A 22,368-nucleotide genomic window follows, 5' to 3' on the forward strand; every position below is an offset into this window, starting at 1 on the left:
AGCTAAGAAATGCTAAGCATGGTAGAAGAACTGTTTCTTAAATAGTGCTGATCAGATTGTGAATGGAAAAGCATTAATGACTTTTTAAAAAAATGTTTTTATTTTGATAAATATTTCCCAATTATATTTTAAAAGATTTTTAACATTTATTTTTTTAAAAAAAATTAAGTTTCAAATTCTTTCCCCTCTCCTCTCCCCTCACTTCTTGAGAAGAATTTGATGTTGATTATACGTGTGAAGTCATGCAAAACATATTTTCATACTAGCTATGTTGTGAAAGAACACAGATAAAAATTAAAACAAGAAAAATAAAGTATGCTTCAATCTGCATTCAGAGTTTGTCAGTTCTCTCTCTGGAAGTGGATAGCATTTTTCATCATGACTGCTTTGGAATTATCTTGGATCATTGTCTTGATCAGAATACCTAAGTCTTTCACAGTTAATCATATTGCTGTTACTGTGTACAGTGTTCTCCTGGTTCTATTCACTTCACTTTGCATGAATTCATATAAGTCTTCCCAGGTTTTTGTGAAAACATCCTACTTGTCATTTCTTATGGCACAATAGTATTTCATCACAATCATATACTACAACTTGTTTAACCATTCCCCAATTGATGGGCATCCCCTTGATTTCCAATTCTTTGCTATCACAAAAAGTAGCTGCTGTAAATGTTTTTGAACATATAGATCCTTTTCCCTCTTCTTTGATCCCTTTGGGATACAGACCTAGTAGTAATATTACTGGGTCAAAGGGTATGCACAGTTTTATAGTTCTTTGGGCATAGTTCCAAATTACTTTCCCGTTAGTATCCCAGTTTTTCTGTATCACCTCAAGCATTTGTCATTTTCCTTTTTGGTTGTGTTAGCCAATCCTACAGGTATGTGGTGGTATCTCAGAGTTGTTTTAATTTTCATTTCTCTAATCAATAGTGATTTGGAGAATTTTTTCATGTGACTACTGATAACTTTGGTTACTTTACCTGAAAACTGCTTGTTCATATACTTTGACTATTTATCAATTGGGGAATGGCTCTTTTTTTTTTTTTATAAATTTGGCTTAGTTCCTTATATATTTGAGAAATGAGGCCTTTATCAGAGAAACTTGCTGTAAAAATTTTCCCCCAGTTTCCTGTTTTGCTTCTAATTTTGGCTGCTTTAGTTTTGTTTGTGCAAGTTTTTTAATTTCATGTAATCAAATTATTCATTTTACTTTAGGGCATTAATAATTGATGTCTTAAGAAATTAAATTTTTTTCGGCATTTTATATTACTGATTTTATTAACTTTTTGAAACACAACTATAGTTGAAGATTACAATGAAAACAGTAGCTAATACTGAATCTGTTAAGATGATTGTAGTCCATTCATTCACTATTGCATACAAAAACTAGCATTATAATGAAGAGTATTCACTGGCCCCCATTAAGAAGTTTGACACTTAACCCCACCTCTGGGATGATGCTCATCACCCTCTTAAGCTTCTCCATTGTAATGGCATCTTCTTTCTTGAGATGGTCAAGGTCCACCAGTTCTGTATGATCCTTTTCTTCAGTCTTCTCTACTTCTTTCAGGTGGTTACTTCTGACAAATATAGTTTATCTGATGAAAGAAAGCCATTCTCTGGAAAGTTTACCTTAAATTCAGTTATTGGAATTCCTTTCTCATAAGGTTGTTGATAAATTGGCATGCCTTCTTTCAGTACACATTTGTTATCTCCATTTTTAACGATTTGACCAGGATGAGAAGCAGTGACTATAGTTCTACTGTCAAGGGTTGATATTGGTTTCTGAAAACCACATAATGTTTCACCCAAGTGGATATCCATATACATGAAAAGGTTGTCACCTTGTTGTGTAAATACTGCATTGTCCTGATCCAAAACAGTGATATATCCTGGCTTAAGTCCTGGCTCCTGGTCACCTTCACCATGGAATGTTATCTTCTGACCATCTTTCATGCCCTTGTCAATATGAACCTCCAGAATCTTTGTCTCTCAAACAATTTTCCTTTCATCACAGCTTTTACATGTGTCTTTAGGGCTGATTGTTCCTCATGCCCTTGGCATTTCATGCAAACTGATTGAATTTGCTGAACCATTCCAGGTCCTATCTAATGAATTCTTATTTGCATTCCAGTACCTCTTCATTCTATAGCTCCTTTCTTAACCCTCAGTCCTTCACATTTATCACAAATTACATTCCTTTGCAAAGCCAGTTATCTTGTTGCACCATTATATAAATCTTCTAAGGGCACCAACAACTGATGAACAACATTTTTACCTCTCCATTGTCTTTGCATTCTTCTATCTCCTCCAAAAACATATCAAAGATAACCATTGGAGAACTAAAGCCACCACCAGAACCACCATATTTTATGACTTCTCCACCTTTGTCATATGTCTTTTTTTCTTTGCATCAGAAAGCACTTTGTATGCTTGAGAAAGCTGTTTGAACTTTTTGCCCTCATTTGGATTCTTATCTGGGTGATATTTCAAAGCTAGCTTTCTATATGCCCTTTTTTAAGTCATTTCCTTCACCATTTTCTTTAGTCAAGGAGTGATACTTGCAGTACACTAGGTGTTGAAATGACCATGACCTGAGTAGGGTGAAAGGGGATCGCCCAGGAGCTGGTTGTGATGTTAGGGGAGCAAATGGAAGAAAGAGAAGAGATGGAGGCAGTTCTTGTGTTTGGAGCCTGGGTAGTGGCCGCTGCTACTCTCTGTTCTTCACTGAGTTTTCTGGAAAGTTCCCAGAGATTACATTTTTAAATGTTAAATTTTATAAACTATGCTGTTTAATCTAAAAATGGTTATCAATATGTGGGTGATGTTAGCAGACCCATTATAATTTTGGTGTTTTCTCAGCTTTAGAGGACTAAAGTGAATATGCTTGATTGTCCGAACAGCTTATTTGATGTAATTTTATGTTGAGGGAATAGAGAGGTTTTATTTTTGTTTGCTTTTTACATTTTAATGGAGAGGCAATCCTTTTTGGCTCAGAAAAAGGACTTTAACTCTAGCATCTTTGGATTGTGCTGTTTTCATTAAGGCAGTTAATACTACTTTTGCTCACAAGTTTTGAAAATCACGGAAGGGGTTAATATTCTCTCAGTTTAGGGGGTAAGAAGTCATTGATTTATATCCTGTGATAACTGGCATTCAGGGTATCACAAATCCATATAGGCATTTTGAAAGATAAAAATTCTGATTGATTTTACTTTTAAATGTTTAAGCTGAATAGTAATTGAAGGAGGAAGTTTAGCTTTTTATTTTTTGTGTATGTTGATACAAATATTTTATGATGAGATTACTTATTCACTTTAATTGTAGCCAAAACATCTCATCAAAACATTTTTTGCAAAACTTTATTTTGGGGGGCTTAAATTATAATAAAAATCATTTCCTGGCCGAAACTTGATCTAGAATTTAACTTTGGTGATTCAGACTAATTTATCAATAACAATAGCTCCTTAAGAGCTAGTGTTGAAACCTGAGTTTCCCCCTTTTCCTTGGATCCCCTTAGAACTAAATACGAAAGAACTTAAAAGATTTCTTCCCTTCTACATCGCATACCTAACTAGGTCCAAATTGAGCTGTGACTCCTGACATTACAGTACGAGGTCTTGATGCTGGATCACCTTCATCTCCATAATCTTGTTTCCCCAGCTAAGTCTATATTGAAACAGCTAATAGGGTTGAGTCTTCACCAAAGCTTACTATTAAGACATATTTGCAACTGTTTAATTTGAATGTTTGAAGGCAGAGTTTAGAATGAATAAAAAGTAAATTTGGGTAGATTGGCAGACAGATTTAGGAAAGGCATTTTGGCATGTATTTGAATTCAGTAAACATGTACAATTCCAGGCAACATTATGAATCCTGAGCTTCACGGTCCTGAATAAAATTTCTTGGCTAAACTTTCCACCCATTTTCCATGTAAACCTTTATGGCAGTGCATTGTGAGACCTGTGGCCAACTTCTGGACAGAGGTATGCAGTGGGCCTCAGAGCTCTTGTATCCACTTCTGGTTTTAATTCTAAATCTTAAGGACTGTATCTTATTTGCCTCAGAGGGACCATGTGGTTTAAAAAGTGACCAGATTGAAATATTAACATTTTTACTTTATGCTTTATAATTGAAACCTTTCTACCAGCTCATAGAAAAGTCCTGAGTGGCACAACTGAGAAGTTGGCAGTATGTCAGTTTGAAAGGAAATGCTGGGATTATGGTAGGGCTTCTGATGCTCAGAAAATGAAGGCAAAACATTTATAAATCATGCTTTCTTTCTTTCTTTTTTTTTTTTAAGTGGGGCAATTGGGGTTAACCCAAGGTCACACAGCTAGTACATGTCAAGTGTTTGGTCTGAGGCCAGATTTGAACTCAGGTCCTCCTGACTTCAGGGCCGGTGCTCTATCCACTGCGCCACGCAGCTGCCCCTTTTTCTTTTTTTTTTTTTTTAGTTTCCAATTATAAATCATGCTTAATCTTTATCTAACGCCAATAGAAGGGGTTTTGAGTGTAGAAATGTCAGAATCATATCTGTGTATGAGGAATAGTAATTGAGTAGCCGTGCTTTTGAGGGAATGAGCTTAGAAACACAAGAGGTAGGAAGCTCTAGCTGCAATATAGGTCAGTACCAGAGTCCATGAGAAATATACACCTGAGTTGATGGTGATGGAAATGAAGAAAGGATACATGTGACAGGTGTTACAAAATAGTGAATTATATGTGCACAGAAATTATTTTTTCTCTCATCTTTTTTTCTCAATTACATGTGAAAATTTTTTTAGCATTCATTTTTTAAAATTCCCTCCCTCTCCTCCCTGTCTTTGAGCAGGCCAGCAATTTGATATAAATTATACATGTGAAGTCTTACAAAGCACATTTCCATATTAGCCATGTATGTATATAGAAATTAATATATTTTGATTTGATTCGGTGCAACATAGGTCATGTATGTACTCGTGAGAATTCATCTAATCCTGTATATTGTGTGTATGTATGTGTACACAGAAACCTAGATACTGTTGTGAAAATCACATGGAAGAAATTTGTTAAATTTGGCTTTCCTGTGTTTTAGGTGTTAAGTCAGTAAACTCTAAGTTCCTTCCCTGACCCATAGTGTATCTCTTGACTAAAGGAGATGCAGAAATTACCTGAAGCTGTTCAACTGATTGAGAAAGCCAGTATGATGTTTCTGGAGAATGGGACGCCTGACACAGCAGCCATGGCCTTGGAACGGGCAGGAAAGTAAGTCCCTGAAATCTGTTGCTGGAAATAAGTGAGGACAAGGCATGATTTTTTCTCATTTCAATCAAATTCCTGGAAGAAGGTACTTCCCATTCCTAACTTAAAAAATAATACTTGTCTTGTTCATTTTAGACTTATAGAAAATGTGAACCCTGAAAAGGCTGTACAGTTATATCAACAGACAGCTAATGTGTTTGAAGTAAGTTTTCACTTTTCTTGACTATTGGACATGGCCTTGAAATTTATTGAAAAAGGGACATGTGGGGCAAAAAAAACCCCATTAAGTGGGTGTGATTTAGTGTGGATTTGGATAGTAAAGGCTGTCCATTGCAGTTTGCAAAGCTGTGTGTTGGGTCCATCATTCACTAACAACTTCTACTTATTCCCCAATTTTGAGGAACTCTTGTTTTTGTCAACTTAGTATTTTGTTTAACTGATGTTTATCATGTTTACACTATACTAGAATTCTAGTTCAGTTAATGAGAATGTAATAAAATACACTTCAAACTAAAACTTCACTTTCAGTTCAAGTCTTTATTATCTCCTATTGTACAAAGTGTTTGTTGTTGTTATTGTTTTGAGGAGGAAGGGATTTGCCACCAAGAACAATAAGACAGTCTCCATCTTTGTACCACTGACATTGTACAATAAAATTCTGCTAATGTGAACCTCTTTAGTTATCTGACTAGATACATGGGAGTTTACTGTATATCATTTTCCTTTTCTGCCTTCAATGGGAAATATAGGAAGAAAAGAAATAAATAATCCTTTTTTTTTCCACTAAAAGAAAGTTATCTCCTTAACATAGGCCAAGGAATTATATTGAATAACCTTCAGAAATCTCTTCCACATTGACATTCTAATTCTATTCCCTTCTGTTACCAGAGATCAGTGAAATGGGTTTGGCAGATGTCATAATGCTACTTAGAAAATGTACTTTCTTTGGTAGATTGGTTTTATTTTTTTTTTCTTAATCATATCATGAGACAAATGTAAATAGGACCTTCTTTTTATCCCCAATATGCAGTACAGTTCCTTGCACATAGTAGATGCTTAATAAATGCTTGTTGAATTGACTTACTGATCAAAATTGGCAACATGTCCTTTTCTTGCATTTCTTAAGAATGAAGAACGCCTAAGACAAGCAGTTGAATTACTAGGAAAAGCCTCTCGACTTTTAGTACGAGGACGTAGGTATGTTTTCTATCATATTCTATTCTTGTTTTTATTTTCCATAAGCCATGTTTGCAGCCATTAAATAATGTGAGGAATAACACGGTATTTTCTAGGTGCAAATTACAAATTAATTTTCATAGACAAAACCACCATACTGAATACTATCATGTTAGCCCTAAAAATGTCAGTTTTTTGCCAATGTTTTAATGACTTGTCAAATGTTTCTGCCTTCTGAAATAATTATTTCTTGATCTGTCTTCTGGGTGACTTTTGTGTTGCCTCTACTGAGGGTTGAGAATTGTAGAGATTTTAGTGACAAGATTCTTTAAAATATTGGACCAAGAAAAATGGATATGGTCTTATCGAGTCAAGAAAACAGTATTGTCAGATGAAGATAATGAAATAAGATAAATATCCGAAAATAAGAAAACTGAAATCTTTGCATTTCTCTCCCCTTCCCCCTCCCTTTTTTTTTCTTTACTCTCATGTGAAAACATTTTTCAGCACTGGGGAGAAGGATGGATTGGTTTCAGTACGCAACTTCTGTCTTTTGTAAAATCCCAATGGCTAAAATTTAACTTTAAATAGTTTTGATATAAATCAGGCATTCCGTCATCAAACATTTATGAAGTGCCTACTATATACTAGGCACTGTGCTAAACTCTGGGGATATAAAGAAAGGCAAAAAACAGTTCCTTCATTCAAATAGCTCACAGTCTAGTGGGAGTAACGTGCAAACAACTATGTACAAGCAAGATATAGAGAAGAAAAATTGATGGTAGTCTCAGAGGGAAGATACTAAGATTAAGGATTTGGAAAGACTTCTTGAGGAAGGTAGAACTTTAGCTGAGATTTGAAGGAAGCCAGAGAGATATTCTTCAAAGGACTCTGTAGATATGCAAATAAAAATGCAATATATATATATGCATTATACATTATATTATATGTGTGTGTGTACGTGTCACATATACATACACATATGTGTATATCTATATACACAGAAACACATAATGAAATCTGGCCATTTTCTAATCATTTTAGCAAGGCATGATTCTATGCTATGTTTGAACTGATGCAGAAAAAGACCTGATAATGGTTTTTGGTCAAGAGATCCAAAGCAACTGGTTGACAAAAATGGTTTTGCAGAGCGACTTCTGAGGCCAAATTATGACATGCCATTATCTTTATAAGGAATGTGCCATTCTGTGACTTAGAGGTATGTTCCTTTCCATAGAGTTTTCTAAGAACTCACTCAGCACATACACTTGTGTTTCAAACTATACCATGTTTTTATATAAAGCAGCTAAATGAATTGCACTGTTATAGTGTTGATGGGAGTGAAAGGCACTGGGGAGCACAAGAAGCTGTAGTTACAGAGGGATAACTGGGACCTTTTATGTAACATGTGTCTGTCTGGAGCATATTCCTAAGTTATACCAGAATCTGACTTTTGGGTACAAGTTAAGTAGCAGACTCAGAACACAAAGTATGTGATGTTGATAATGGAAAGAGAGTGAAAGCATAGAATTTTAAATTGCACATATCTTTCATTTATGTGCTTACCTATTTTCTATTATTAAAGGACCTTCCTTTCAAGGTTTTGTCACCTCTTGAAATGGTAACATTTATGCATCAGTGTAGCAGATTAAAGTGAACAATTTCTTTTATTTATATAATTGTTGTGCTTTTCTTCCTGCTCTGGATATCAATATTCAGAAAATGGTAGTTCAGTGTGTAGATGAACGTTTTATTTAAGGCAACTTCTGGTCCAAGTTCCTTCAGTAATTCCTTAAGTGGGGGTCTTCCCTTCTGAATTACTATTTAACCCTTAGGCTCTTAGATCAACACTTCCTGATAGATAAGTCACAACAAACCAGTTGATATTGAAGGTCTGTGTGGTTTGTCTCTTAGCTTACTACCATGTCCATGACTCTTGCTCTGATGACTAGGCTGGGCATCAGTGCCGTTATCCTCTCCCCTCCCCCACCCCCTACCTCTGTTTCCCTCCACCTTTCTCCCTCTTGATCATAAAATTTAGGAAAATAAAAAGTAGTTCTTCCTCACAAAAAATTTGGAGGCTTATATCGAGATCAAGTGTGATGTTAAAGTAGCAAACTCTAGGTTTTCTTGAAGGTCTTGTGGTACTTTTGAAGAACACTTGCCCTTTATCAGATTTCCTGAAGAAATGAATGAATGAAAAAGCATTTATTACATACTTGCACTGTGCAAAGTGCTAGAGATACAAATACATAAGAGAGATAGTCCCTGCTTATAAGTAACTTACATTTCAGTAGGAGACAGAGTGGTAGGCCAGAGAGTAGTATCTGGGAGCATCATGCTTCCCTAAAACTGACTTACACAACCTTCCTTTTTGAGGTCTTGAATAGATTCATCCTTCTTGAAAAGTAGGAGGTGGGGGGTCATCAGTTGCTAGATATCTCATTTTGGCACTGCATAATTATGCATTCAATAAACATTTTCGTAGTGATAAGCACTCTACATCCTGACCATCTTCTTACCATCTATCTGTAGCCACACCCTCACACCCTCTAACCTTTTCAGATCTAAAACTTCCAACTTGGGACTTTTGTTGCCCTTAATAGAAAGAGCCTCTTATGACTCTAGGCCAGTTTCCTTGCAGTGATGCAGTATGACTGTGAATTACTGAATACTACAGTCTCCAAAGAATTAAAATTATGGGTCACCCAAAGAGCAATCAATAGATATTTGGTGATCATAAATAGTTTGTAATATACTATCATCAAAGAATTAGGCATCAGAAGCTGCATAAAAGCTATCAAAGAGATATCCAAGTATAAAAGGAGATGGGCTAATCATGTATTAAGAGTAAACGGTGAGACAAATGGACAGCCCATATGCTTCATTGGTACCCATGTAATGTAGAGTAAGGTTCCCAGGCTATTTTGGGGCTAATATGTACATTGATGAGATCATAGATTCATTAAAGTATATAGTATCAATAGTACACTCCTACCACTTAACTTAATCCTTTCCTCCTCTCCTCCCTTTCCTTTGCTACTGTCCATTCTGTTATGAAACACCCTTCTGCCGTGGTATAAAACTGAGTTTGTATCTGGAGTAGAGGGGCCAGAGGAGGCAGGTGGCAGCAAGTGGAATATATAGTGGTGAAGGGGAAAAGATAGAAAAGTGGAATTCCTGTGATTGATCATTTATTGTACCTTGGCATTATTTGAATTTAAAGGACTTTGTCAAGTTGGTTTTACATAAGTTGGGGACTGTCTGTTATAAATTTCATTTTAAAAAATTGCTCAGTTCAGTGGGTTCCTATGAATTGGCAAAATAATCCATAAAAATCTTTCTCAGTTCAATGCAATTCACATTTATTTTACATTTTCTCTTTGCAGAGCACTGTTTGGTGGAGTACAAAAATGAATAAAAAATATAGCTGTCAAGGAACTCTCTTCTACCAAGGGGATGAGTTGAACCCCAAAAACTATGAGAAAGAATTAGAAAATGATTCACTTCATAGGAGAGGTCAAACAATAACTAGAAAGATTCAAGGAGGATGGAATCATTTTTAGGTAGGGCAATCAGAGAAGGCTGCAGAGGGGAAGAGGTAGAACCTAAGTTAGATCTTGAAGAGGGGAAGGATATCAGTAGGTAGAGATGAGGACAGCAGGAGGAAGCTTTTCTAGGAATGGGAGAGGGTTCTTGTAAAGGCATGGCAGTAATGAAGATTGGAGAACAGTAAGTAATGAAGTGTAGATTGTATAAAGAAGAGTTTCATGAAATAATGCTGTAATGTTAGGGAGGAGACAGATTGTAGAGGACTGTGAATGCCAGTCTAAGTAGTTTTTTGTTTGGTAAACAGTGAAGAACCCCTAAATGTTTTTGAGATGGTTAAGGGCACAGTCAGACCTGTACATTGGAAAGATTACTTTGACAGCAGTGTGGTAGATGGATTATATAGGGGAGAGACAAGTGATCTTAAGTGTTCTTATTTATTGCTAGTCCTTTCTAGTGCATTAAGGAAGAGTCTGGATATTTGTAAAGAAGAATTTTTAGAGCTAATGGAGCCACTCTTCCCCTTGCTCCCCAAACCTGAAACAAAATATATTGCTAAGTTATGGCTCTTCTCCCCTTCTCTGACCCTGTAAAGCCAAATGTGGATTTCTTACTGTTTTTTTCATTTAGATTTGATGAGGCTGCACTTTCCATTCAGAAGGAAAAGAATATCTATAAGGAAATTGAAAATTATCCAACATGTTATAAGGTATTATTTGCAATTTATTTCATCTATGTTTTGGCTAATTTCCCATGTTACTATAGTTCCCTAAAAGAGAGGAAAGTATCTATTGGATATTTGATTGTTAATGTGACTACATGAAAGATTTGCTATTTGGCTGATATAGGAAACACCAGATACAAAAGATCCTTCCACCAAGGCAGATTGCAGTCTGTTTATAACTTGGTAGATAAATCCTTGGGTGTTGCCTGAGGTACATAGAAGTTAATCGACTTGCCTAGGGTCATACAACGAGTAAATGTCAGAAGCAGGAATTGGACCCACATCCTCCTGAGTTTAGCATCCTAGTCACTAAACCTGGCTGCCTTGCTATTTGACTATTATCTGTAAATGAAACAAACACTTTAGTAAATGAAAGTATTATTTCAGTAGGTATTATTATTGAAAGTCTCCCAAACTTACATGTATAGGATAGGTACTGCATCTATGATTTCATTGCTATAAGAAACTTCTGGGTGGGGAAATTTCCTCTCCCAGTGAGGATCAGCATCTTCTTGACCACTTAGAGTCTTTTTTTAAAAAATTTATAGAATAAAACAAGCATTTCCATAACATAGTATAATAAAAAAAGATGATTGCACTTACAGCTTTAGAGAGCTGCTAAGAGGGCTGAGAGATTGGATGACCCTTGCCCAGGGGTGTGCAGAAGCCAGAATGTGTCGCAGTCAGAACTTGAATCTCATTTAGGTTGACCTATAACATGATTGATTTTTTAGTAACTGTAAAAATTTTCATTTATATCCCCTTCCTCTTTCTACGTTCTTATTGTTTCTTTTGCCCAGAGCAGGAAGGTTTAGTGATGGGGTTGTAATAAAAAAAAAAAAAGAAAAGTAAAGGGAAAAATGTCAGAGATATATACCTAGAGAACTTAAAAAGAAATAATGAAATTTGTAATTAGCTTAGAAATGCCATTTCTCTAGTGCCCTGGAGAAGGCACTCTTAAGACTTAGTTACAGAGAGTGAGGGTAAGGGGGAGAGGGAGAGGGATAAAGAAAAACTAAAATGTTTCAGGTAAAATCCCAGATGTTTTTATCCTACTAGGAAACTGGCCTTTATTATATTCATATATATTTGAAAGGTAATCTGTCATCTCTTCTGTTTTAGAAAACAATTGCCCAAGTCTTAGTTCATCTACACAGAAATGACTATGTAGCTGCAGAAAGATGTGTCAGAGAGAGCTATAGGTAAGACATTTTCATTGATTATCTTGACATCTTGACTTTTTTTTTTCTCTTAATGCATCTTAGGTGGTCAGTGAAAAGCTTCTTTCAAGGTGCTTTGTAGTGATTTCCCATAGCCAATAGAGGCATGTCATTATTGTTTCAAGCTTTTGAGGTAGGGCTTTTGGAGCCTGTCGTATTTATTTTTAGTTATCTTCTCTGTATGATCTCATAGGAGGTTAAGACCTAAAGTGTCTTTGTTTTATTGGTTTTTTTCTCCCCAAGACAAAATTCTCAAATAGTGGGAAACATTTCATTTATTGAATTTATGTGTTCACATGTGGTGGGATGGCAGGGATTAGAATAAGATTCCTATGTTTTTTCATCAGTCATTTTTTAAGTACCTACTATATCCAGAGCATTGTATTAGGAGCTAGAGGAGGAAAAGAAAATTGAGACCATCCCTGGGAACGTGTTACGTATGCAGATAAGCAGGACTATACAATAAATGTACTATGTTTGTAGTTCAGGGGAAGGGAGGAGTGAGAGGGTGAAGGGAAAAAAACTAGACCAATTTCCCATACTATTTTATAAAACTTTATCCTCAAAACTGAAAAAACACACCACCACCACCTTGCAGTCACATAGTCTAATTAGAATTGGTTGATAGTAACTGGATTTAAGACTATTGGTGCTCTCAGGAGCTCTCAGGAGGAGTGCAGGTGGCCTACGAGAGTGAGCCACAGTGTAAATGTGGGCATGGTGTTTCCTTTAGCATACCAGGATTCAATGGAAGTGAAGACTGCACGGCCCTGGAACAGCTTTTAGAAGGGTACGACCAGCAAGACCAAGATCAAGTTTCAGAGGTCTGCAATTCTCCACTTTTTAAGTACATGGACAATGATGTAAGTGGCCATTCCATTTCTTTTTCTTCTTTGCTGCTGAAAGAGAGATCTCTCAGGGAAGAACAAGCAGCTTGTTGTTATCTTTTCTCCCCAGGCTTCTGGGGCTGATTTTTCATTTGGCTGCTTTCCAGAGAGAACCTCCCAACTGTCAGACTTCATCGTCGACTATAGGCCATTTGGGCTGATTCGTTTACAACAGCCATGCATATGGTTCATCCAAAATCTTTGGACCTGAAAACATTTACTTTTTCTGTCCAAAACTTCATTGATCCCAGCCACATTTATTAATACCATCCCATTTAATTCACAAGCCTCTTACTGTTTACCTCCTATTAATCGTTTCCCATAGCACCCAGTTAAGAGCACGACAGATGTCTGCCACCTGCAGAAAAATACACTCCTGGCTCCTGTAAAAATTCAAATGCTCCTCTTACTAGCAGGTAACAGGCAGAATGTATTAAATTTCTGTCAGGCTTGCTGCTTAATCTCTTTTAGTCCATGGTGTTTGTGAGCCTGGGCTGATTTGTTGTCATGGTATCAAATCAACTTTGCATGTAGTTTTCAAAACTCATTAATTCTGGAAGAATTCCATTTGACCAGAAGAGTTTAAATTGTTCTTGCGTACATTTGATTAGCTTCACCTTTCTTCCTGTCTCTGCCTTTGTCCACTGCCCTCCATGACACAAATTACAGAGAAGGCAAACATCTGTCCTAAAAGCACTGGGGTGTCCCCTTCCCCACAGCCCCAAGAAAATTAAACTGAAAAGGAATAGAAAGGGAAAGGGGAAAGCAGGATAGTTTGCATTTTCCCCTTAGATATACTTTCCCCTTGCTTCTTTTTGGGCCTAGGCACAAGAGCCAGTGTTACTCATTTTCAGTCGTTGCTCTACTACTTAGTAACTGCAAATAATCTAAGAAGCTTTTATTTCCTCTAACTTTGTTGTAAGACAGTGGCTGAATTTTTTAAAATAAACTATATTTAATTTCTCAGGTTTTATGCATTGCTTCCTATTTTCTGTAAAATAATGACAGATCTTATAGAAGACAAGTGTGTTTATGCATGTCTTACATACCTTCAGAATAAATATGCAATTCCTTTAATATAGTCATTCTTTTTTGGAGCTTCTATTTGGCAGAAGGTCAAGTCCTGCATGACCAAAAGTCTGAGATGACCATGTTTAAATAACCGTAGGCCTTTTACTTCCAGGTCCGTCAGGAGTATCTACAAGTGCTTTAGTAAATAGATAAAAGTTTGTACTTGCATGGACAGGTACAAACATTTCTTGGCTTTGATTCTTAAGTAAGCTAAACACATTCTGTTTATATTAATTTTCCAAAAAATCTTTTTTCTTAGGTACAATGAGCCAGAGTTTATGCCAACATGTCCCAGTTATCCAAGTTCCTAAGTAATGGAGCTGGAATTTTTCCAAGTCAAATCAACATGCATTTATTAAGTACTTACTGTGTGCCAGGGCCTGTGCTTAGCACTGGGGAGCCAAATGCTCACAAAAAGAAAGACAAAAATGAATTAATAAAGTTTTACTGTATTACACTTTCGTGCTTCTCCCATGGAAAGATGATTCTAACAAATAGCAGTGTACAACTCCAGCTATTTAATTTCCATGAAAAGAACAGGCAATGAAACCTTATGTTTCTCACTATTGTAGTGTTCTCTGAAGCCATGACAATTAATGAGCTCAGTCTCTAGCTCGGTCCTCAGAACAAACTGGTGTTGCCAGGCCTGCATCTCATATCTTTATGTCAGGGTTGTTTACCTTTCCTCATCTATTTCTCATTTACAGTATGCCAAGTTGGGCTTAAGTTTGGTGGTCCCAGGAGGAGGAATCAAGAAGAAATCACCAGCAACACCACAGGCCAAAAGTGAAGGTGCAGAAGCCACAGCTGCTGGTGATGAAGAAGAGGATGAATATGCGGGAGGACTGTGCTAATTATTAACATGCATACTCTCAGGGTAGGGAGTGGGGGGAAAGTCTGATGTGCTGTTTTGTGGAAGTTGAGTGTACCAAAATTCTTAACCCTTCTCTGTAGTCCTGAATTGGAACACCAATATAGAAGCTCCATATTTTGGGCTACCATACCAAAAAATTGCCTCATTATCCCTTACCTCGTGTGAATCATTAGTTTATTGTAAAACACTTCCTTGGTAAAAGTTTGTCCAGAGTACCAGCTTAAATTTTCTTTTAAGACAGTTGATAAGAAAAATGATAACAGGCTCCTTTGAGAGCTGGCTTCTAGAGTTAAAATTGTGGATTTAGAATGGCAGGTGGAATATTTGAATGTCATTTTTCCTTTTATGATTTTTGTATTTCCTGGTAAATGCTTTTCTCTTTCCTTTATTAACTAGTAATTGGAACTAAAAGTGACTTGTCCTGATAGAAAGTCAGTATCTGATCTGCTTGTTTTTCTTGTGTGATATGTGTTTATGAGGCTGTGTTGTGTGTGTGTGTGTGTGTGTGTGTGTATGTGCATATACGTATGTGTGTTTGCACATATACATATTTTAAAGGAAATCTCATGCTCGTGCCATAGAATACATTAAATGGTTTGGTCCTTTCAGAAAATAAGTTTGGGAGCAGGAGACGATTTTGAACCTTGGAATTGTTTTTAGACTATTGAAATATGTATTTCAGATCTCACAAGTCAATTTGCAAAATTTGAAGATAACTAAGTAAATTATCTGACAAATTTATGAAGCTTTCCCTGGATTTGAACAAGATGAATAGATGCATATTTCAAAGAAAGCATTGACTAAGGTTAATAGGAACCCATGAAAAATCCTTTTGAAATTGTGTTCTCTCAGGAGGGAACTGGGAAAGAAAGAGTCTCCATCCAGCCTCTCTTAAACAAACTACCTCCCTCCCAAAGATGCAGCTGCTGGGCTAGACAGTGCTGGAAGAAGAACTGGCCGCTGATGAGCGTGGTGTCTGTACAGTGGAATTTGAGATGAGGGGGGAAGAAGCATGTTGGAGAAAATGATGGGTGTAAAGCACCATGCTTCAAATATTTAAGTGGCTAGTCATTTCCTAAATGGGGCAGCTATGATGCTTTCCTTTGGGGGTTTACATATATTCCTTATACACTTTTGCTTTCTTGCTTGATGGTCAAAAGTTTTAGAATCACCCTTTTGTGTCACAGTCCTTTCAAGTGATCTACTTTTTGGAAAAGGGCCTTAAGACACAAGTGACATGCATTCTGCAGGCAGATGCTAACCACCTTTGCTCTATTGGTTTCCTATTTATTCCCTAGACATACATATACTTAGATACATATATATAATTATTATTATTATTATAAATAATTTCCTTATTTATGCCTGATCTCTGAAGTAACTGTAATGAGACATTCCAGAAGTCACTTCTGAAAACCAGTCTCATGACTAGTCATGTATGCATTGTAGTTTGTGCATGGTTCTGCTAGACCTCCCTGGGAGCATTATGAGTGGATGAATGAACGTATTCTTAAGACACACACAAGTGATTCTGTAGGAAACCTCAACATCTTTCTAGAGTCCATAATAAATCATGTGTGTGTGTCTGTGTGTCTGTGTCTATGGCTGTTTGTCAGTACAGAAATGCTTATTTTATCTTATTATAAAACACTATTATATTTAACATTGTTTTTATTTTTCAAGCCCATTACATCATTCTGCATATGTTCTCGTATTTTCAACATTACGGCAAGCATCTCAGGACTTAACTTTGGACTGTCATCTGCATTTGGAATTTAGTACTGCAAGACAAAAATGTTCACATCTTAAGGATTTGTTGTCTCAGTGCTGCTAATACCACTTTGTTCTAATCACAAGCTTCTGACAGTGTGGAGTCATATGTAGACCTTTCTCTGGACAAATTATTACCTGCCCCCAACCAAATATGGCTGTACTCAAGGCCATATATCAGTCTATATTGTACCATTCACCTACAACTTTTTTTTTTACAGCATTGAACATTTTAATGTTTCTTTTCCATTTATACAACAAAAAGACAAATGAGTTGGGTATCCAGTAATAGGAACATAATCAAGTCTCAGTTTTCAAAAGAAATATTTTGAGATTAATTTTTTATGTAACTGTTCCTTTTTTCTCTTCTTAGAATTCTCCTCTCTCCTCTACTTTTTTCCCCAATGTTCAGAACTAAAGCACACTACCTTTGTTTAGCTATGCGTGAATATTTCTGTGATAGGGCTATTCTAGTCTAGTAAGTATTGAAAAACATTTGTTTCAAATTGATAATTTTTTTTGCCCTATGATGCAGTTTGCACCTTTAAAATATTTTATCATGGAAATCAGGTTAAAAGTGGAAACAGTGATGTGTTGCAATAGGAAAAATGTTTTCCAGAGTTCTACTTTCATACAAAAGAAAAAGTCTGCATGGATGTGCTTAAAATTCATTATAATTTTCCATTGTAAGTGAAGTCTGTCTCTGCCATACATTTAATATATTAAATTTGTACATATATAGAATATGGTATTCTTATAGTGTGAAACTTGTGCTTCACTTGTATTTTTCCTAACTTTGTGATGTATAAATAGAGTATTAAGTGTGTAGTAATACAAATTATCACTTCTCTGGAAAGAGACTCCGTGTGTGACAATTATGAAAATAAAACTTGAAGCTTTAATTTGGCCATTTATTTTCCTCGTTTGTTTCATTTGATTAATTCAGTTAATTTAATATATTCTATTAATGATAAAATTATTTCTAGCCAACTATTCAAGAACCACCATTTAGTTAACTTTTCCAATTCTGTTGTTTGCTTCTTAGAGGTAAATTCAGCACTTTGAGGAGCTGCTTTCAGATCAGGTTAGCAGATTAGCTTTGGACCTATGAGCCAGACTCCAAAGCTAGGAGCCTAATGTCCTTTTCTGTTTAAAAGAGGGAAAGAGAAGATGGAAAAGTGTATCTCTATAGGACATTGGTTTCCAACTCTAGTTGCAGCCCTAATTAGATTTACTGAACATCTGTATGCTGTATCTTGAAGATTTCTCTGTGAAGACTTATGAGGAAGGTAAGCATATCTGACCAAAGTATTTCTGGGGATAGGGGTAGAGAGTTGTCTTATAAGTAGATTCTTTTATATCTCTATAGTACCTTGTATAGAGTAGGCAAACATTAGGTGCCTGCTCTATGTAAGGTACTATAGAGATACAGAGACAAAGCATTGAGTAGCTTAAAGTCCAGTGCAAGTTGCATTTTCTCTCTGAGTATCAAATTCCTTATCTGTAAAAATAGAGAAAGTAGATGCTTTTCCTTTCTGTCAGGATGATTGGTGCCCCAAAAGTCTTAGTGCAGGTTACATTTGGACTGACACTTTTGGGACATGTTGAGGGATTATTACTAAGAAACAGAAGCAGTTACTATAAATTCTATTTTCCTTTTTTCAAGTGATTTGCTTACTTGTATGTGCATAATTTAATTCTGTTATCTTTTACCTCATATGTTGTAAGATTACCATAATGTACCAAGTAAGACACACATCTCTAAGAAATTCTGTAGATTCAATTTGTGAACTGGGTAGGATGAATAGGAGAATACAAAGAACAAATTTGGTTGCATTGACCAGTATTGATAATGGCTCCTTGTGATTAGCTTTATTTGAGGACAATTAGTATTTTAAAAAAATTTAATTTGTTGAACTGTCCCTTAAGTAAGTTCCACTAGCAAAAAAAAAAAAAAAGGATCAAATTAAGTAAAGGAAAAGCAACAAGCTAAAAAGACAGGATAGAAAAGAATTGATAAGAAAAATTTATCAACAACCAAAAAGAGACTCCACTATATATTAATGCAATGGAATAAAGAAAATGATTTAAAAACTCCAAATGAGAGGAAAATAGTGTAATGACTACTGTAAGAGCCCCAGAAAGCATAATGGATCAACTTCAAGAATATCCAGAATTATTCAGAAGAGCAATAAAAAGATTAAAGGGCAAAATAAGGGTAGAAATTGGAATTCTCATCTTGGTGCATGTCTGAAATCTCTGCTTCTGGGAAGGTTGAGACTGGTAGATCTCTTGAGTTTGGGACTTCTGAGTTGCAATAGGCTAGGCTAACTCAGTGACCTCACTAAGACTACCGTCAATATGATAAGTTGCCTGGAACTTAGGACCAAGATTTCCTAACAAGGGGGTGGCTGGCCCAGATTGGAAATGGAGTGGCTCAAAGCTTAGGTGCTGATCAGTAGTGGGAATAAGCCAGCATAAGACAGTGGTACACAGAAAAGAAAAGAAGAAAAAAAAATGAGGGCTGTCAATGAAGAAATAAAAGATAAATGAGAAAAGATGGAGAAAAAAATAATAGTATATATTGCATTAAGGTTTGCAAAGCTTTATCTTATTGCCCAATGCTCAAAAATTAGCACTATCTCATTTAATCTTCACAACAGCCCTATGATGTAAATGCTATTATTACCTCCATTTTACAGAAGAGGTAACAGATTTGTAAAGATGACTTACCCAGAGTCACATAGCTAGTAAGTGTCTGAGATAGAAATCCAACCCAGGTGTACCTAGAAGTATTAGAAATTGAGAACAAAGTACAGAATGATAGGCTCCATAAAACAGGGGAAAGATCCTAAGTTCAGCTGATTTAATATATAATACACAAACTTTAGAGCTTCAACATTAAACAACAAATCTTGTAAGCAGCTAGAAGGAAGGCCTTTAGCTGCCAAGGGAAAACTGTCCAAATCATGTGAGACTATTCACTCACAAAGAGACCAAAAGGAAATGTTTGCATTCCAGAATAGTGTATCTCCCAAAATTGAATTTAGCCGTCAGTGGAAAAAAAAAAAAAAGAAAGGGCTTTCACCAAAGAGTTGAGTTTGGGTTATTCCTTCTGAAGAAGCCATGGTATGCAAAATCATTAAATAAAAGAAACCTAAATTAGAAAAGATGTAAGCAGTTTTTTTTTTTTTTTTTTTTACATATTCCTAGAGACTAGATATGGCTATTATAGTTGTCTTGCTTGAGGAGCATTGAGAAAACAAAGCAAGTGAATTAATGGACAAACTTCAAAAAGGTGGAATCCAAAAGGAGGAAAGGAGGAAGATTTAATATTTCTTGGTCTAGACCCACATTCTTTAATCATGAGTTAACCCTTCTGTGTATGTGGCTTTGAAAGATAAAAGTCTTTTAAATGAGGTGAAAGGGAAGAGTGGGGAAGATTCCAAGATACCCCCTTTTCTAATCTGGCTGTTAGAAAGGAAGGGAGGCTGTTGTATTTTCAGTCTCTCACCTGAACCTGAATTTCACTGAGAGAACAGGAAGAGAGTATTTGAGGGTGGGTTCCTTGGGGGAAAATAGGAATCTGGTTCCACCAGTGGGAACTATGGACAACAAATTTACTGCACAGACAGCTCAAATCTAACTTCCTCCCTGACAGGATATTTCACTAGCTTGCCATCCCCGTAATGTGAACAAGCATCTTTTCATCTCACTCTTCTCTAGATATTACTCAAGCATTAGTCCTGGATATCTCACTTCTGTCGCTTATCCTCAGTATAACATCATTGGTTGGTTTCAGTGAACTTTTTAAAAAAAAAGATCTGTCACAGAGGATGATTTCCCTACACAGGGGAGCAAAGTGCTTTGTCAATTTGGTCCCTCCTGGTATGCCATTGCTGTGATATTCTGGTAACCACCTTGCTTTACTCTTGTTATGATAGCCATCCAACATTTCTCTCCTCCAAATCTCCCTCTACACTACTTGAGATAAAATGTACTTGTGAATAGCAAGGTTATTTAACCCTAAAGATAAAGGGGAAAACAGCAAAGTTATTACAAATGTCTTCTAAAGACTTTCTGCCTCCTTACCCTGACCTGAGTCAGTCACTAGACAGAGCCCACACCCTCCCGCCTTGTGCATTTAACCCTGCAGTTACCATGACAAGATGTTTAAAACTTGAAGTAGGCATGGTCTTGAAAGTCCAAAATGCTTCTGAATTCTTGACCTAAGGGATACTGTCATTGTTATTTTTATGATTTCTTCCTCCTGGCTTTTTATTTTATTTTTTTAATTCAATTAGGTGGCACAGTGGTGAGAACATAAGTCTTGAAGTTTTTTCCAGAAGTCCTGAATTCAAATTTTGCCTCAGATACTTATTAGCTGTGTGGTCCTAGACAAGTCATTTATTACCTAATCTCCCCTCATTTTCCATATCTGTAAAATGGGGTAATAATAATACCTACCTCATAGAGTTGTTGGGAGGATCAAATGAGTTAACATGTAAAGTGCTTTGCAAAATTTTAAGTTATATAAATGATAATAATAATAATTATTATTGTCATTATGATTTTCAAGGCTTATACATCTTGTGTATAATCAAACCTGAAATCTAGTGCAATCTGAGTCAAGATTTCACTAGTGTGAGAAATGCAACATATAAGTCATTGGGACTAAAGCCGTGGAGGGGAGGGTGTTGTCTTACTGAACCAAAGAGGGAGGAATAAGATATCAAAAAATGTGAAAAATATCCAATGCATGAGAACATACGAAGAGATGTTCCAGGATTTATTTAGACAACTACATAGCTATGTTTACTAACAACATTAAGTCACAAAGTTTCACTGTTTTCAACCCACTTAAACATATAATGTTTTCTTGCCAATCACTCTCAATTTTAGACCATTTCCTTTATAAATGCAGGAGAGGGCCCTCATAGACCTCTATGTAACCACACATTTCTGGTATAAAAACATCTACTAGCAAGCCAACTATTTAAATTTCCATGGCTTTGATTTACCATAGCTCGCTGAGAACTGAGAACTTTAGCTCATAATAAACTTTTTGAAAGCAAATACAGAGATCTGCAATTTGTTCTAATGTTGCCAGTGGAATTTCCTGGCAAACTACCCAGGCTAAAAGGCTAAAAGGGCTTCTGTCTTAGGCTATAAGTTGAGAGAAATGGGTGGCCTCATTTTATTTTGTCATGCCTTAATTTTTCTTTAAAAAAAAAAAAGGGATTGCTAAAAGCTGAGAAAGGGCCTATCTTGGGAACTACCTGCTCTTTTACCTCTTTCTACTTGTCAAGTTTGTTACCACATGCTGGTTCAGCCCTACTCTGGCCCTAAACTGGGAGCTTATAAGGAGCTTCTCTCTTAGAAGCTGCTTCTCCTGTACCTGTTCCCTGATTTCTTGGTGGGCTAGGTTTGATCACCATTGTCCAGTTTCTTGGTGGATGGATCTTTTCCCAACCTAGGACTGTGTAGGTCTACCCATCCATCTCCAGGGTCTTCAACTTCTCTAGTCTGCATTGCCAGATCTTCTGAAAAAAAAAAATAAACTCATTGTCCACTCTGCCGCCTGACTACATGATATTGAATTCAAGAGACATTTATTGAGTACCTAATAGGTACAAGCTACTGCTAGGTATTGGGAATACAAAGACAGCAATGAAATAACCGTTTGGCCTCAAGGACCTTACATTCTATTGGGAGGAACATAACATGTACAAAAGTAAGTGGGCATCATAACTATGTGGCTAGGTTTCTCTCTGTGCTCTCCAACCCCCTTCAGATCTCTGTTCTCTGACTGTGGCCTGCTTATTTGAATTCTACACCTTGCTGTTTCCTC

The 22,368-nt window shown here is 36.3% G+C and overlaps 1 protein-coding gene and 1 pseudogene across 1 annotated transcript in view; one reads left to right on the forward strand and one right to left on the reverse strand.

Annotated features, from left to right (window-relative positions):
- The window catches only part of LOC114031893 (gamma-soluble NSF attachment protein), a 33,546-nt gene extending 16,127 nt beyond the window's left edge, over nt 1–17,419 (forward strand). Inside the window, exons 6-12 of the mRNA XM_027847088.1 lie at nt 5,140–5,249; nt 5,382–5,448; nt 6,373–6,443; nt 10,602–10,680; nt 11,818–11,897; nt 12,649–12,778; nt 14,581–17,419. Coding sequence (XP_027702889.1) covers nt 5,140–5,249; nt 5,382–5,448; nt 6,373–6,443; nt 10,602–10,680; nt 11,818–11,897; nt 12,649–12,778; nt 14,581–14,727 — 684 coding nt within the window. The 3' untranslated portion in view covers nt 14,728–17,419. The remainder of the gene's footprint in view (nt 1–5,139; nt 5,250–5,381; nt 5,449–6,372; nt 6,444–10,601; nt 10,681–11,817; nt 11,898–12,648; nt 12,779–14,580) is intronic.
- Nucleotides 1,354–3,643, reverse strand: LOC114031723 (annotated as a pseudogene).
- Nucleotides 17,420–22,368: the final 4,949 nt, after the last annotated feature.

The sequence above is a fragment of the Vombatus ursinus genome, unplaced genomic scaffold, assembly GCF_900497805.2.
Source record: "Vombatus ursinus unplaced genomic scaffold, bare-nosed wombat genome assembly UNPS02015255.1, whole genome shotgun sequence".
NCBI lineage: Eukaryota > Metazoa > Chordata > Mammalia > Diprotodontia > Vombatidae > Vombatus > Vombatus ursinus.